This window comes from Columba livia, chromosome 4 (genome assembly GCF_036013475.1).
Source record: "Columba livia isolate bColLiv1 breed racing homer chromosome 4, bColLiv1.pat.W.v2, whole genome shotgun sequence".
Classification (NCBI taxonomy): domain Eukaryota; kingdom Metazoa; phylum Chordata; class Aves; order Columbiformes; family Columbidae; genus Columba; species Columba livia.
In genome coordinates, this window is record NC_088605.1 from 45,995,822 (window position 1) to 46,012,553 (window position 16,732).

General features: G+C 38.5%; 1 protein-coding gene across 1 annotated transcript in view; it reads left to right on the forward strand.

Moving 5' to 3' along the window:
* The window catches only part of DCHS2 (dachsous cadherin-related 2), a 121,479-nt gene that overhangs the window by 91,815 nt on the left and 12,932 nt on the right, over nt 1-16,732 (forward strand). Inside the window, exons 13-16 of the mRNA XM_065061488.1 lie at nt 3-860; nt 6,583-6,693; nt 9,964-10,175; nt 11,679-11,830. Coding sequence (XP_064917560.1) covers nt 3-860; nt 6,583-6,693; nt 9,964-10,175; nt 11,679-11,830 — 1,333 coding nt within the window. The remainder of the gene's footprint in view (nt 1-2; nt 861-6,582; nt 6,694-9,963; nt 10,176-11,678; nt 11,831-16,732) is intronic.

Genomic DNA, 16,732 nt, shown 5'->3' on the forward strand with positions numbered 1-16,732 from the left:
AGGTGGAAATGTTGGAGAATACTTCACACTAAATAACACTTCAGGAAAACTGCTGGTCACTCGTAGCTTAGACAGAGAAGATGTCAGCAATTTCACTCTTGTAATTGAGTGCCATGACCTAGGCAGCCCCTCGAGAAGCTCCACTGCACAGCTCTATCTAACAGTCTTGGATGAAAATGACCACAACCCGTTGTTTGCAAAGACCCAGTATCAAATCTCTGTGAGAGAAGACCTTGAGGAAGGCTCAGCCATCCTGGACCTCTTTGCTTCTGACGAAGATGATGGCCTGAATGGCGAAGTTACATACTCCCTCATTGATGACACCTTTGGAGCGTTTGCTATTGACAATGTAACGGGATCTATAGTTACTACAAAGGCACTGGACCGGGAGACCAAGTCCCAGTACACATTTAGGGCTGTGGCTAGTGACTCTAGCACCCATTTACCAAGAAGCACCACTGTCAGGGTTGTGGTGCATGTTGATGATGTCAATGACAATGATCCCATTTTTTTTCAGAATCCTATCAGGGCCTTTGTGCCTGCTGAAACCACTGTGAATGAGACAGTAGCCACAGTGAGAGCAGAGGACATGGATCTGGGTCCAAATGGAGCTGTTGTTTTTAGTTTGATGTCAGCAGAAACTGTATTTCAGATAGATGTGAAGACAGGTGACATCATTCTTCAGGAGCCCTTGGCTTCCAAGGACTTCAGTACCCAGCTGCTAATAATGGCTTCAGATCAAGGTATCCCACCTCGAACAGCCACAGCTGTGGTTGTTATCTTTACTGAGGAGCAAGAGGAGGAGATTTTATTCAGCCAGAGCCTGTATGAAGCAAGTGTGCCTGAGAACAGCGCAGCAGGTGAGCACCAAATCCTGATTTGTGTTCTTGCAGTTGCCAAACATCTCCCTTCCTTTGGAATGGTAATTGTAATGAATAGTGTAGGGAAACCTTATCCCTGTGCAAGAGCAGGGAAAAGTTAATTTGGATGAAGCAAATACCTACCCACCTGCCCTTTTCCAGTACACCAGAGTGAAAAAGAAGCATGCTCTGTTAGCTGGGGACATTGGCTGGCTCTTGAGTTTGCTGCCCACATGCAAGAGTGTTGCTCACATTAAACAGAAAGGTCCTTTGTCAAAGGTAATGTGTTTCCGTCCCTCAGCCTGGGACACCCTGAGCACTGCTTGCAAAATTACTTTAAAGATGGGTGGAAAGTGTTTACTCATAATTTCATTTGTCAACACACACAAGCTCCGATGAGTGGTGCAACATGACATTTCTTGTTTTTGCAAAATGCTTCATGACCTGAAATAGCTTTGAGAGATAGTCTAAAACCTTACTGAAGTTTTGGACTTCATGGAAGAAGGAGAATAGAGGGTAGCATGGGATGAAGGCGTGAGAACTTCAGAGGCTATAGTGTGTTGCCACTCTGATGGGCTTCTGCAGTGTATCTCTAGGTAGAGCGTGTGCTACTGAATGATACTAACAGACAAATCAGCTTAATCACAAGATGCTTTCAGATTTATTTATTTTTGTTGTGTATAATAATGAGAATTACTGCTCTAATATTTATCATGCAGAGAGTATTTGTAGTTATATCTCCTGCCAATTCAATACAGTAAGTACCTTTTCCTGCTCCAGGGGATAGGTTCATCCTAATGAGAGCAGAGTGGAGCGCCTTCTACATTTTTCTGCCCACAAATCTGCTGCACAATTGACCAGACATATTTAGAGATCTGACCTGCACTGTATTCTTGATTCAAACATAGTCTTGTGAGGTTCACCTTGAACAAGTAATTTATCCTCTTTATAGTTCAAATTTCAGTAAAATGAAAGCAGTGTTCCTTTGTATCCTAAGGGTATTGGTGAGACTAGTGAATTCTTAGATCTTGAGTAACAGCCTATGTATTTGTTTAAGAATCAGTAAAACAGAAACATGTTAATAATTTTGGAAAACAAATCAATATTCTTGGATAATTACAAACAGAATAGAAAACTAAGAGGGAAGATGGCTGTTGTGGTAATTACTGCTGTGGTTACTCAGCTGTTCCTTTCTCTGTGCCTAGACAGGACTACACACCAAAGTTTTGGCTTAACATAAAGATGGTGCTGTGAGTATTACTGATGTTTCAGTTAACAGATTGAAAATACGCAATAAGGTGAAAATTTTATTTACTCTTTTTTACTTTGTTTTTTAACCATGGCTGAAGTATTTTGGTTTCAGGCTGTTTTAAAAATTTGTGATGAGTGATTAAACCACCAAGCTAGATGATCATTTTAGCTCTCTCAGTGTCTGTTAAAAAACATGGGATTTTGGAAAAAGTGAAAGGCTTCCAACAGAGAATAGTGGAGCATGCAGTAGCCTGGTGGTTAAAACACTTTCGTGAAATATGAAAGGCATAGATTCAGGTCTTCTCAGGCAGAGGAGCATTTATTTCCCTTTTGCTCAATTCTGAGCACTCTGAGTATGGAAACCATGGGATAAGTTAATTTGACCGGGATTTACAAGTAGTTTTGGACACCATAAAACTGATATTTTCTGTCAATGTGAGTCACAGATACCCCAAGGCCTCCTAGTCCTATTTTACTAGAGTCAGCACTGTACAATAATTAATTGCGTGTCACTTTGCAAAGGAGAGTCTGCCCTGGGGGAATTGCTGCTTCAGAAGATACAGTTTGGATGTCACAGCAATGTGTGCTAATTTCTCATTTTCTGTCTTTTCATTGATCTACCCATTGAGAGTCAATTGTGGAAATGTACAGGGCCCTCGATACAAAAAGTGGAGTGACCAGGGTTTTTACAGAGGCAAGCCTGGGGCTCCCAGTTTTGTGTCTCCCTTGCTGCAACAGGCTTATATTTTCAGAAAGTGTCATGAGAACCTCTCTGTCAGGCTTCCCGGGGAAGTGAGGTCAAGGCCCTGGGGTTTTGGTCTTTTCAGGAGAGATAGGATTAACCTGCATTAATATTTCTTTCTAGTTAAAAAAAAAAAAAAAACAGGGAAGATTTTTTTTTAGATTTAAGGAAAGAAAATAAAAATCGGGGCTTTACAGCAATAGATAAACTGCTCTGATCCTAAATTTTCATAAGAGTAGATATATTCCTGGATCAGGCCAGACAATCCATCCTGAAATTACAGAAATGCCCTGATTCTTTGGTATCAGAATGCTGTAGTCACATGTTCTCCCATTCAATCTATAGAAAATATAAATAAGACTAGATTTAAATCGTTTTGATTAAAGGAAATTTAGCAAAGCTTCAGTGTAAACAGGAGGGGTTAGTCCCAAAATGTTAGTTTGTGTATTTAATAAAAGTCTATTTGCTCAGAAGATCAAATTCTTTTAAGAGTATGAGAGATTTTACTTAATACTGATACCATTTAGGCTCTGTTTGTAGTATTTTCTTATTTATATAAGCATAAATAAATATCATATATCCACATTTCAGGAGGAAAAGAGCATGATTATAATTAAAACTCTCATAGACGCTGGCTTAGAGGATATATGTGATCCTGGGACCCCTGCAAATATGAATGGTACCAGTGTATTCAGTCCAGGGGAGATTTACATTACATTCTGATTATTTGTAGAACTGGTATTAATAAATGTGGCTTTTCCTTCTAATTTTTTTCTAACTTAACTAATAGAGTGGGAAAAATCTAAGTTTATTTTTTAAAGAATCAAAAATCTGGATAGTATAAATGACAAAAGACAAAGCCAAGGGTCCTTAGTTTGATTTAGTCTAAACTCGTCCATTGGGTGAATGCCTCAGGAATTTGTCCTTGTGGTCAGATTTTCTTTAAGTGTTGGACCTCCAAATTTGATGACCTTCAGAAAACCCCATTCTTCTAGTTTTTGTTTAATATTGAATATTTCATGTCTTTAAATATTATAAACTGCATTACAACAGGCACTTAGAAGGCAGTCAATAAATAATCAAGTCACTATGGTCTCTCGAGGGTAGGAAACCTTCATTATTCACCAAGCTTACCCTTGAGTGGTTGTTTGCGTAGCACTTCCTTGGAGACAGATTCACCAGCAAAACTTGTTGACTCCTCCATTTTTTTCCTAATAGATATAAAATATGTAGCCTCTTTTTCTGTAAATCATCTCTTACTCTTTCTGCTCAATTAGCTTTTTCTTTCATGAGCAATTAAGAGGTCTCAAGAAACAATGCCAAGGTTGAACGGGGGCTAGATGACAAAGCGGGGAAAAGAGGCTATTATAATGAGTACTGAAGAGAGAAGAAAAATAATGAAAATAATCACTGTAGCGATGCAGTAGCGCAGTTCTGCTGTGTATGCTATGTGCGTGTTTTTCAGCCTATTTGGCCAGGCAGGCAAATACTGTCCATGCTGCCATGCTTCAGTTTCAAGTCAGTGGGCATAATGTAAAGGTTGGTGTGTAGGCTATTTTAAAGCATTTTGAGCTACTTTCAAATGCAATCAGGTTGCCTCTGTTTAAACTGAAAAAAACCTCTAAATATAAACATTTTAGATCATTCTTCAATATTCTTAACTAATTCAGAAGTCGATTGCATAGTGTTTCAAGCCAATCTGACTGCTTTTGGCTATGATCCCAATCTCCCTCCTTCTTTCCACTGGCTTCAGTGATGATCTCATCCTTGTACTGTCAGTTTCAGTGTGCTTTGCAGCCAGAAAGCTACCTTTCTAGTAATTTTCTCCAGTTTAAGTGTTAAATGTTATGAGCTCTGCTTGGAGCAGTATTTGAATCACGTATACGTGAAATTATGAGCTCCAGCAGATGGTTATGGTCTTGCTATTTACCTATTAAGAGTCTGTTTGTGTCACAATAGACCTCAGAGTTCGATAATTTTTTATTTTTTTTTTTACAATTAACTAAAAATTCACTGTTTGAAGGAGTCGTTTTCTGTGAAAGGTATCAAAAACAGATGAACTTTGTTCTCTGCCCAAAATAAGGTGTAAACAACTTTAACTATATGAAAAATATGAAACTTGAATGATTAGGATTTGAGGATCTAGAGCAAAATTTAATTAACTCCTGAAAAACAGGAATTTCAGTAGAAATGCTGCTGCTTCCTTTATTTCTGGTAGTTTTTCTTCTTAAACATGCAAGCAAACAAGCAAAAAGACTGCTAACAGCACTAGAAAATAATTAGTGGCATTCTTCAGACCTTGAATTCTTTTCTTATCTTTAGCTCTGCTCTGAGGATGCTATGAATTATTGCATTTGCATGTTTTCATTGTAAATCAAAGTTGCTCAGCAATGAAATTCAGCCTACAACCCCCTATTTTAGTTCCTAAATAAACCTAAATCAGCATTCATATCGGTCTTTATCTTTTGGACAGTTGGATCTTACTTCTAGAACTTTTCTAGTAAATCTAAGTGTATTGACTGGTACATAAAACTGCATCTGTCAAAATTGGCATACTTTTGCTTTTGACAGTCAGATTTTAGGAGCAAATGACAAACCATATAAAACAAAATTTCCCATTTAAATAAAAAATAATAAGTAATAATGCTAAAATAAAAAAGGTAGCAGATAGTTGTAAGGGTAATATTTCCTCACATTTTTACACTAAAGTTCTTTCCTCCGATATCCAAAACACTGAGAGTGAACAGCCTGCTCTTTGTAATGTAATAAAATAGCTAGTTGTCTGTAGTGCAGTTTGGAAGAGTTCAGGCTGCACAATAACCTGATTCCATCACAATTGTATAGAATCAATTACAATTAAATGAAATAATTAAAATCCATTAAAATCCATTAAAATCAATTGCCATATATGCTGAACAATTTAATAACTCACGTAAAAAAAATAATTATTTGGAAATCTTGATAATGTTTTTTAAACATTTTTATTAAACATTATGATTCTGACCAGAATAATGTATTCAGTTCCATGTTTTTCCTATAATCCTATTTCTAAAAGGATTTTTATTTCATGTATCTTGTATTTTATATTAAATCATTACTCTTTTATTTGAATTTGGATTGTGCTTGAATTTACACATAACTATGCACGTAGTTTCATATTTTCATTCTCTTTGTCAGAAGATGACTAATTAAAACTTTTAAAAACATTTAAGATATTGTTCAAAAATTCTAATTGAATTCAGATAAATGAAGGAAAAATAAACTCCTTATGGTGATTCGAGGCTAACATCCATTCCTATGATGCACAAAAAAAGGACTGTTTTCCTTAGAAGAATTCATGAAAAGGTGAGATTTAAGTGACCAAAGATAGCATGAGCTGAACAAAAGGAATACATATGATGTCAGTTAAGAGGTAGTTCCAGTAGTACACGAGAGCTTGCAATTAGGAGAAGTTCAAACTCGTCTTTTTGTTTAGGCAGGTGATGAAGTTGTGATCAGATGAGTAATTTACTAGGCAAGGATGGATAGACAGTGCCTTGCATAAGAAGTAGTAACGCAATGAAAGTCACAGAGGAGTTGGTTTTATTGTCTACTATTTTAAATCATGAATAAGCACCTAGCCTGGTACATAGGTGTTCAGCTATGTATCTGCTGTTAATCACAGTAATATAAAGTTAGAATAAAACATTCTAAAGTGGACATGATAAAGATGTCTTATTGCTTCCATAGGTACATCACTTCTAACTGTAGATGCTTATGAACGCAAATTTACAGGAGAAAACATAACATACAGCATCCTCAGTGACAAGGAAAGTATATTCTCCATACACTCCATTACAGGTACATTTTTATAAATACTTTTTTTTTTTTTTTTTTTCAAGTGTCTGTACATTGCTTAAAGAGTGTGTTCTCTAAAATATAGCAAGTTCCTACCACAAGAAGAAGAAGCAGATATCTTAGAGCATTACTCTCTTGTTACAATGAATAAATCATTAGTAAAAACAGGAAAGTGGAGAGACCGGCACTATTGTAAACTTGATGTGGAAAGAAACTGAACACCAGTATACTTGTTTAAAATGCTCGGTTCTGATTAACTATTTATCACTAGGTGTTGGGACTTGATAAACTACTGCTTTGTGATCCAAGCTGTGACTCCATCTTGTTTCCCATCGTAAAGTTGCCCAAAAATTCAAGACACTCCCTATGTAGGAAGCATTAGACCCTTTTTAAGTTTAATGCTCTTTGTTTCAGCAAACCTTGAACAGTCTGAAAGTCAAATTTATTTTTTTGGCAATTGTGTTTGCATTCTGCAGCAGGTCTGTTTTCACCTGTTCTTCAGTCAGGAACTTCTGATGGCATGAGCACAGCACATTCCCCGTGTGCATTTACGTGCTCTCACCTCAGACGTGTAAGAGAGCACAGCTACTCTAGTTGCCTTCCTAAACATCTGCAACAAAAGAATTTGCCCTCTGAACAGCTGTGGGCTTTCTGGGATGGCACAGACAGTGTGAGCAGTTTCCCTCAGAATTAGTGTAAATAGCCTGTACTCTTAACAAATGTCTTTCTCCCTGAGTTCCTGGAGGCTTTAATCACTGATTACTCTGATGTCTCTAGACATCACGTGGTGTGCTCCTGTGAAGCTATCATGTTTGATGCTGATGGACAGTTAAAATTATTATTCTTTGTTTAGATGAAGATTAACGTACATACACTTGATTTCCAAGTCGTCCTTATTTCACTGAAATAAAGCTAGAAAGATGAATCTTAAAGAACATCTTAGACCCAGAGAAGTTTATGCCCAAGAAAGTGAATCTTCTCCAATATCACCTCTGATGAAAAAAAAATAAAAAATCAGAGGGACTTTTCTGATTTTCCTTTTATTTTTTAATCAAGCCAGGCTGAAAAATGGTTACACGATGTTTTTAAGAGTCTCATAAGCACTCTCTTCACAAATGATAGTGGAAATGCTATAGCAGTGGATATCACAAGTCTTTTGAAATAGTTTGAATCATTTTGGTTCCTTCTGTTTCCTTTCTTCTGGAACAGAAGAACATTTTCTCAGAAAACGTTAATTGAAGTGCAGCCTTTCAGGACTTCTTAAGAGAAGTTCTTACCTCAGCATTAATTTTGACACCAGTAACTCTCTACTCATGGTTTCTACAGCGGAAGTATTTTGAGCTATATTGGTGCCCTTTGTATCTTAGTTATTCTAAACAGCAAAAGGTCTGCTTTACTTGTCTTTTCAAGCATGGATGTTAATTAACTCCCTTTTGGAGAAGATTTTCTCCCATTCTAGGGGGATTTATTATATTGTAGAATCGTATGAAGTATAGTAGGAAGTGATCCGAAGACATGAACTAGTCTGTCCTTTGACAGAGAATGGGAATCAGCTGTGCTTAAATCTTACAGAAGATTGTCTGTCATGTTCTTAAAACCTCTAGTGATAGCGATTCTTTAAACCCTCTCAATAGGCTATACAAGTCTCGGTAGCTGGTTTTAATTCATATTTATCTGAATGTTTGTTGAAACAATTTAAACTTATTACTTCTTAGTTTAACAACAATAGACATCAGAAAAAGGCAAAAAAACTCTTCATATTCGAAGACTGTTACCCTGTTGCCCTGTTTCATCTTTGTGTGCACTTCTCTAGAATGAGCAACTACGTTTCGTTAACTTGTTCCTTCAGGTGGCATATCTCAAACTTTATTATTTGCTCCACTCTACACTATTAATAGAATCTTTCAGTTACTCTCTGTCATCTTGAAGTGTATTCCTTCTGCCAGTGTCTATTTTGCTTTTTCTGTATGCAGAATATGATAATTTTTAAGTGTTCTGCTGAAGAGGGACCAACTGACAGCTTTGAAGTCTTTATGTTCCAAATGCAATTCTTGAATACTGAGCAGATCCATAAACAATAGCCAATAATTGCTGCTTATCTTAGAAAATAAAAACTAAAAAGCATTAGCTTGGAGAGCCACAATAGCTGGGTTCTTACCCTGTCACAGGTTTGGGATATAGACATTAATGACATAATTGCTGAAAAATACGTGTGAAACTGAATTTGAATTCAGTGTGAAATTAACATACGAATGTATACAAGCATACTGTGTTTGGTGTTTAGATGTAATGAAGGCTGAGGGGAGACCTTATCACTCTCTACAACTACCTGAAAGGAGATTGTAGCATGGAGGGTGTTGGTCTCTTCTCCCAAGTAGCAAGTGGTAGGAGAAGAGGAAATGGCCTCAAGTTGCACCAGGGAGGTTTAGACTGGATATTAGGAAAAAATTCGTCACTGAAAGGGCTGTCAGGTATTGGAACAGGCTGCCCAGGGAAGTGGTTTAGTTGCCATCCTTGGAGGTATTTGAAAAACGTGTAGATATGGCACTAACGGACATGGTTTAGTGATGGACTTGGCAGTGTTAGGTTAATGGTTGGACTCAATGATCTTAAAGGTGCTTTCCAACTGGAATGATTCTATGATAAGATTTTTGAGTATATTACCTAGGACATTGAACCAATGACCACAGATTTCTAAGGACCTTTCCCATTTCATGTGGAGACGTCTAGTCGTGCTGTAGTCTCAGTAATTTTCACTGATTATTTTTGATAGAATATCAGCTGGTGGGGGCAGGGCTCACTGCATCAGGAGGAGTCAGTGTTTTACCTGTATGTCAGTCAGATACAGAGATTGATACAGCTCATGCCTGATTTGGATACAGATGCAGAGATGGATGTAGCCACTCTCAGATGAGGGCCAAGAGTCTCTTCAAACACAGCTGGCTCATTGTCACACGTCAAGGAGCACATGTCATGCAGCCGCTTTCTTCCTCTTTATCCCTCTATAGGTAAATCTGCTTTATTGTAGGAAATGGCTGGCATGGTGGTTGATCAATGAAAACTAGGCTGCCTGAGATTTGTACAATAGCTAGCATGCAGGGGGTGATGTTGGGTAGAGGAAGGCCATGGTTAGAAGCTTCCTGCCATCCTGTTGTGTGTTCAGTGAAGGAGACCACAAACATTAGGGGTTTCATAACTGCATTTGTGGGTGTTTTTTCCTGACTAAATCAAGTCCCATCTTGATTTAATTCATTATTTTGTTTAATAAACCAGGTGCAATCATGGTAAAAGAGCCAAAGTCTCTTGATTATGAAGTAAAGAATAAAATACATCTTTCAGTTTTGGCTGAAAATAGCATGAATTCAGCGCTCTGTGAAGTGACAGTTGTGATTCAAGATGTGAATGACAATGTACCTAAATTTGAGCAAAGCTATTACAAAGCATCAGTATGGGAAGGCCAAAGTCCTAAAAGAGACATCATACAGGTAAGTGGAAATATATCTTCCCAAGCCCAGTGCTATAGCTAAAAAGAAGTTTAGTTGATCTGTTTGTGACTACAGTGTTGCTTCATCTCTTCTGCACCACTCTCTCTTAAAGACTGAGAGTGTGGTTCTTGATGTTGTTACTACTTTGCTTGGGTATCTAAAATATTCAATGATTTTATTTTGGGACTTCATTTTAGATCTTTCATTCAAGTTTTTTAAGTTGAAAGGTAATTCTTTATTTTCTTAATAATTGTGCAGCTGAACTTTTTAAATTTTTTTTTTTTCCCTTTCTGTTTTTCTCTTCAAGCAGTTGAAAAATACCTTTCAAAGCTGTGATACTGGTTACAATATAGCCTGGGTCTTGCATTAATGCATCTACTGAAAGGGCTATAGCAATTAAAAAAAAATACTTTAACTCATTAGACTAGTAGAATAAAACCTAAGTGTTCAATTTAAAGTCTGATGGCTGAAGAGCAGCTTTTCTCAATTTAAATGTGCAAACACTTCTTCCTCTGAATGGATCCATTCTCCGAAAGTGTTTCCAGCTGGGCATGTTAGAGCAAAAGAAGACATCAGTTGGACTAGAAGAACACATAATTTCCTCAGTACATGTTCTTGCATTGCAAGTTAGGTCACAGTGAGGGTAATGTTAGGTACTAAAAATATTCCTCCTCTAGAGAATAAATAAATGGAAAGCTACAAATGCCTCCAGGGCAAACTGATTAGAAACTGATGGACATTGTGTTTAGAGAAACATATGTCCAGGAATGGAGAAAAATCAAAAGGCAGTCAACCTAGATGTGTAGTCAAAATTTTATGACAGAATACATTCTGTTATGTTTCCTTTATTCGATCTGACTGGTCACCTCTGCTATGGTTTGGATCCTGTACTCATTATAATGCTTGTTCAGCAACCAGAAAAATATGAAGAAAACTCCTGAAAGAGTCAGAGGAGTCTTTGAGAAGCCTGTTCACTGCTGTTGAATGTTATCTATTCTGTTGGTTTTACAGCTTGCCTCATCCTTTTTTACATTTTCTCGTTTGTATTTAAAAAATGAATTAATTAATTCTCCATGAAAGGAAAGCTCTGCAAACTTAAAAATAATTATTTTATCATTTTTCTGATGGAATATAACAGTAATACTTGAAGGGACAGGCCTGAACCACTGAGAAAGTGCATTCTTATGCACTAAACAGAGACAGCATTTTAACAGCAACCTTATAGCAATACAAGCAGTATAAAATTATTACATTCACCCCCTGTGCTTTATGTAGTTGAATTTCAGATTACTCAGGGAAAGAATTCATGTGCATCCTATTGTAATTCATGAGCAGATTTTGTGACCTCACATGACATCATGTTGGGCACCAATATGATTATTTGCTTAAATCTGTGCAGTTGAAATGAAAGTAACCAGAAATAGATGATTGCTGTATAAACTTTTTCTTTCTGAAATTGCATTCTGCCTTTTTGAATTAAGCTTCAGTTTTGCTCCCAAACAGGTATTGGCAACTGACCTTGACACTGGGCTAAATGGAGAAACTGAATACTCAATTCTATCTGGTAATGAAAAAGCAGCATTTCTAATTGATTCAGCACGAGGGATTTTAGCAACTACTACAGTCCTAGATCATGAAGACACTTCATCTTACAGGTTTGTATGCAAGGTTCTTATAAAAATGTATTCTTTTGTTCACATTGAGATTCCTCGTGTTGTGTATTTTGTAGTTTTCTGTTGATACCTGTCATCCAGCAGAGCCTGGGCGCAAGCCAGACAGCACTAAAGCTTCCCATTTGTGCTATGGATTCTTGCATACTTCTCAAATTCAGTGGAAGAAATATAGTCTTGTTTAGTCAATGTCAACACTTAGTGATATAAGTGAGCATGCCGATTCACTATAGAAATTATGACAGTTCCTAGATTTTAGTTTATGAAGAACTGCGCAACCATTCCCTCTCTGGAATATTTTTTTTATAAATACATAAAGACACAGAGAAAGTGCAAAAACCAAATCCAAGAAACAGGGACGTGTTCTGTTCTTTAATTAGAATATAGTTCAAATTTTCTTCTCCATAATCTGATATAGATGGAAACACCTTACAGAAGCAGTTTTAAGCTGTCTTGTACTAAGTATTAGTTTTTTTCCTGTTTTCCAAGAAACTGGGAGTAAATATGACCAAATGGAGATGGCAGTTTATCTTTACAGTCATGCCATAACTGGAATTAGAAAGCAAAAAATCATGCCTTGGAGAGAAAAATAATAGTATAAGGATTCTTTAATACACCCTTTTTACGTACTGCAATCTCTACAGAAAATAGATTTCTCTGTATGTGTCAGTAGACAGTAGAAATTACCTTTTTTTTTTGTATTCCCCATATGGTTGTGGCATCAGTTAAAATATTTGCAAGTTTTACTGTCCTCCTGGGCCTCAAAGTTTTAAACATCAATCACAATTCTTATGAACCCGAATAACTTTTAGAAAGCCACATCATAATTATCAACTAAATATGATTTTTTTAAAAATATCAGTGTAATTTGATAATAGTATCCTGAAGGAAATACTTCAGTTTAACTTAATATATAGATCAGGATTTTATTTTTTAGTTTTTCACTGAATCAAAAACACCAGTTCTGATTTTTAGTCATTTAAATAGTGTCATACATTTTATTTGTAGCTATTATTTTTAAAAGAATAGCTGCAATAAATCCTTCAAAGAAAGGGTGTTTACTCTAAATGAAGCATTGAGCATGTAATAATAATAATTCTCATATTTGTCTTTTACTGGGAACCTGATTTATTTCTGTATTTATGTGGGAATTTAGCATTTTAAATTGACAGTTTTTTTGAGGAGTCTGAAGCTTCATGTTCCTTCTCTTTATTAATATGTTAATATGTACATGGTTAGATTAAAAATGAATAGCAAAAGAACCTTTCAAAACTCTTTTCCTGTTTAATTTCAAAATGTTACCATTGCTTCTTTCAAATTTGCAAGTTGTTTGTTTTATCTAAATTGGAAATATTCATCCCCAGGAGCTCTAAGTCTTTTATAATAGGAGTTATAATGAAAGTGTTGACAGAACCATAGTTCTAATGCCTTGGCTGAGATGTTTTTATGATTTTTTTTTCCTGAAACCTTAGAAAGTGATTATTTTTAGTAAAATATTTCCATATGTATACCTTACTAATATTCATTCTAGCAAAATACACTTTCTATATGGAATTACACATGGTCATCAATTGAATACTAGTCTACAATTCAAGTTACGTGTTCTGTCAGTGTGAGAAACCTCAAGGACACTCAGAGCAGAGCTGGTGCAGTTCAGGAATGGAAGTGCTGCGATATGCAGCTTGGGTTGCAGCCTCGGTATTCCATATTGTCATGTGAACATATAGGAAATAATACCTGTTTGACACTTTAAACAGAAATCGTGACTTAGAAGGAGGAGGGAGAAATAAAGCACTCAGAAAATATGCAGGGAGACCCAAAAAAATATGATGTGACATGCAAATGGTCGTTAGTACAGAAGACATTTAATTGAGATACCAGGCTCTGACTTGTACATCCTTTTGCACAGGTTGATGGTTTTTTTTTCTTTTTTTTTTGGTTTGTTCCTTTTTTTAGAGGTAGTTCACACAGAGTGTAAACATCATTTTATCTGCGTTTATCAGATTGTTACTTACTGTTTTCTTTACAGGTGTAAAATGGAAGCATACAGGCAAACTCTCTTAATTTGACAGTGAGATTCTAGGCCCACTAAAATCAGTGGGAACTTTGCTGTTGTCAAATGGTGCATGTATTCAGGTTTTTCACTTTATCACTTACAATATAATAGTGAGGCTGTTCTATATCTTTGCAGATGTTTTGGCTGAGTATTAGCTTGGATGTTTTCATATTACCCAGTTTTCACATTCCTGTTGTCCCTTTGTAAACAATGAGGAGTGTCAGGTTCCTCCAAAGGACAATTTAATACCTAAGTTTTGATTCCTGCTCTGAATCACCAACTGGAGAAATGTGTGTCTTATTTGAAAGAGTCTTGCTAGTGTATTTAACCACCTACATTTGGTATGAAATGAGGTGAAATGAATACCACAGTATCACAGTATGTTTGGGATTGGAAGGGACCTCAAAGATCATCTAGTCCAATCCCCCTGCTGGAGCAGGAACACCTAGGTGTGGTCACACAGGAACATGTCCAGGCGGGTTTTGAATGTCTCCAGAGAAGGAGACTCCACAACCCCCCTGGGCAGCCTGTTCCAGTGCTCTATCACCCTCACTGAGAAGAAATTTTTTCTCAAATTTAAGTGGAACCTCTTGTGTTCCAGCTTGATGCCATTACCCCTTGTCCTATCATTGTTTGCCACCGAGAAGAGCCTGGCTCCATCCTCATGGCACTTACCCTTTATATATTTATAAACATTAATAAGGTCACCCCTCAGTCTCCTCTTCTCCAAACTAAAGAGACCCAGCTCCCTCAGACTTTCTTCATAAGGGAGGTGCTCCACTCCCTTAATCATCTTCGTTGCCCTACGCTGGACCCTCTCCAGCAGTTCCCTGTCCTTCTTGAACTGAGGGGCCCAGAACTGGACACAATATTCCAGATGTGGTCTCACCAGGGCGGAGTAGAGGGGAAGGAGGACCTCTCTCGACCTACTAACCACAACCCTTCTAATACACCCCAGGATGCCATTGGCCTTCCTGGCCACAAGGGCACAGTGCTGGCTCATGGTCATCCTGTTGTCCACCAGGACCCCCAGGTCCCTTTCCCCTACACTGCTCTCTAATATGTAATTTCCCAACCTATACTGGAACCTGGGGTTGTTCCTGCCCAGATGCAGGACTCTACACTTTCCCTTGTTAAATTTCATTAGGTTATTCCCCACCCAACTCTCCAGCCTGTCCAGGTCCCGCTGGATGGCAGCACAGCCTTCTGGCATGTCAGCCACTCCTCCCAGCTTAATGTCATCAGCAAACTCGCTGATAGTACACTCTATTCCCTCGTCTGAATCGTTAATGAATATATTGAATAATATTGGACCCAGTACTGACCCCTGAGGCACTCCACTAGGTACTGGCCTCCAACTAGACTCCGCACCATTGACTACCACTCCCTGGCTTCTCTCCTTAAGCCAGTTTGCAACCCACCTCACTACTCTATTGTCCAGACCACACCTCCTCAACTTAGCTGTGAGGATGCTGTGGGAGACTGTGTCAAAGGCTTTACTGAAGTCAAGGTAGACCACATCCACCGCTCTGCCATCATCCATCCACCTTGTTACATTCTCATAAAAGGCTATGAGGTTGGTCAAGCATGACTTACCCTTGGTAAAGCCATGCTGACTGCCCCTAATAACCCTCTTATCCTTGATATGCCTTGAGATGGCACCAAGGGTAAGCTGTTCCATTACTTTCCCAGGGACAGAGGTGAGGCCGACCGGTCTATAATTACCCGGGTCCTCCTTCTTGCCCTTTTTGAAGACTGGAGTGACATTTGCTTTCCTCCAATCCTCGGGCACCTCTCCCGTTTCCCAAGACTTGGCAAAGATGATGGAGAGCGGTCCAGCAATGACTTCAGCCAGCTCCCTCAGCACCTGCGGATGCATCCCATCTGGACCCATGGATTTATGGATGTTCAGACTATTTAATTGCTCCCTAACCCAGTCCTCATCGACTAAAGCAAACTCCTCCATTGACCTGGCTTCATCCGGGGTCTCAGGGGTACAGGGCTCCCCAGGACAGCCTCCAGCAGAGTAGACAGAGACAAAGAAGGCATTCAGTAATTCTGCCTTCTCTGTATCTTCTGCCACCAGGGCACCCACCCCATTCATCAGTGGGCCTACACTGCCTCTGGTGTTAGTTTTATCTGCTATGTATTTGTAAAAGTTCTTTTTGCAGTCCTTGACCCCTCTCGCCAGCTGTAATTCTAAGGAGGCCTTGGCTATCCTAGCTGCCTTCCTACATCCTCTAACAGCAGCCTTATATTCTTCCCAAGTGGCCAGCCCCTGCTTCCATGACCTGTAAACTCTCCTCTTCTGCTTGAGCATACCCAACAGATCCCTATTCAACCACGCAGGCCTCCTGGCTCCCTTCCTTGACTTCCTTCGTGTGGGGATGCTCTGATCCTGGGCGTGGAAGAAGCAATCTCTGAATGCAATCCAGCTATCTTGGGCCCCTTTTCCTTCAAGCAGTCTTGCCCATGGGATTTCCCCCAGCAATTGCTTGAAAAGGCCAAAGTTTGCCCTGCTGAAGTCCAGGGTTGCAATTCTACTTGCTATTCCGTTCCTGCCACACAAGATGCTGAACTCCACCATCTCGTGGTCACTGCAACCCAGGCAGCCATCAACCTTTACTGCTTTGACCAGACCCTCCTTGTTAGTGAGGATGAGATCCAGCAGTGCACCTCTCCTAGTCAGCTCCTCCACCATCTGCATGAGGAAGTTATCATCAATGCACTGGAGGAACCTCCTGGACTGTGGCTGGCTGGCTGAATGGTCCTTCCAGCAAACATCAGGGAAGTTAAAATGCCCCACAACAACCAGGGCCTGTGACTGTGAG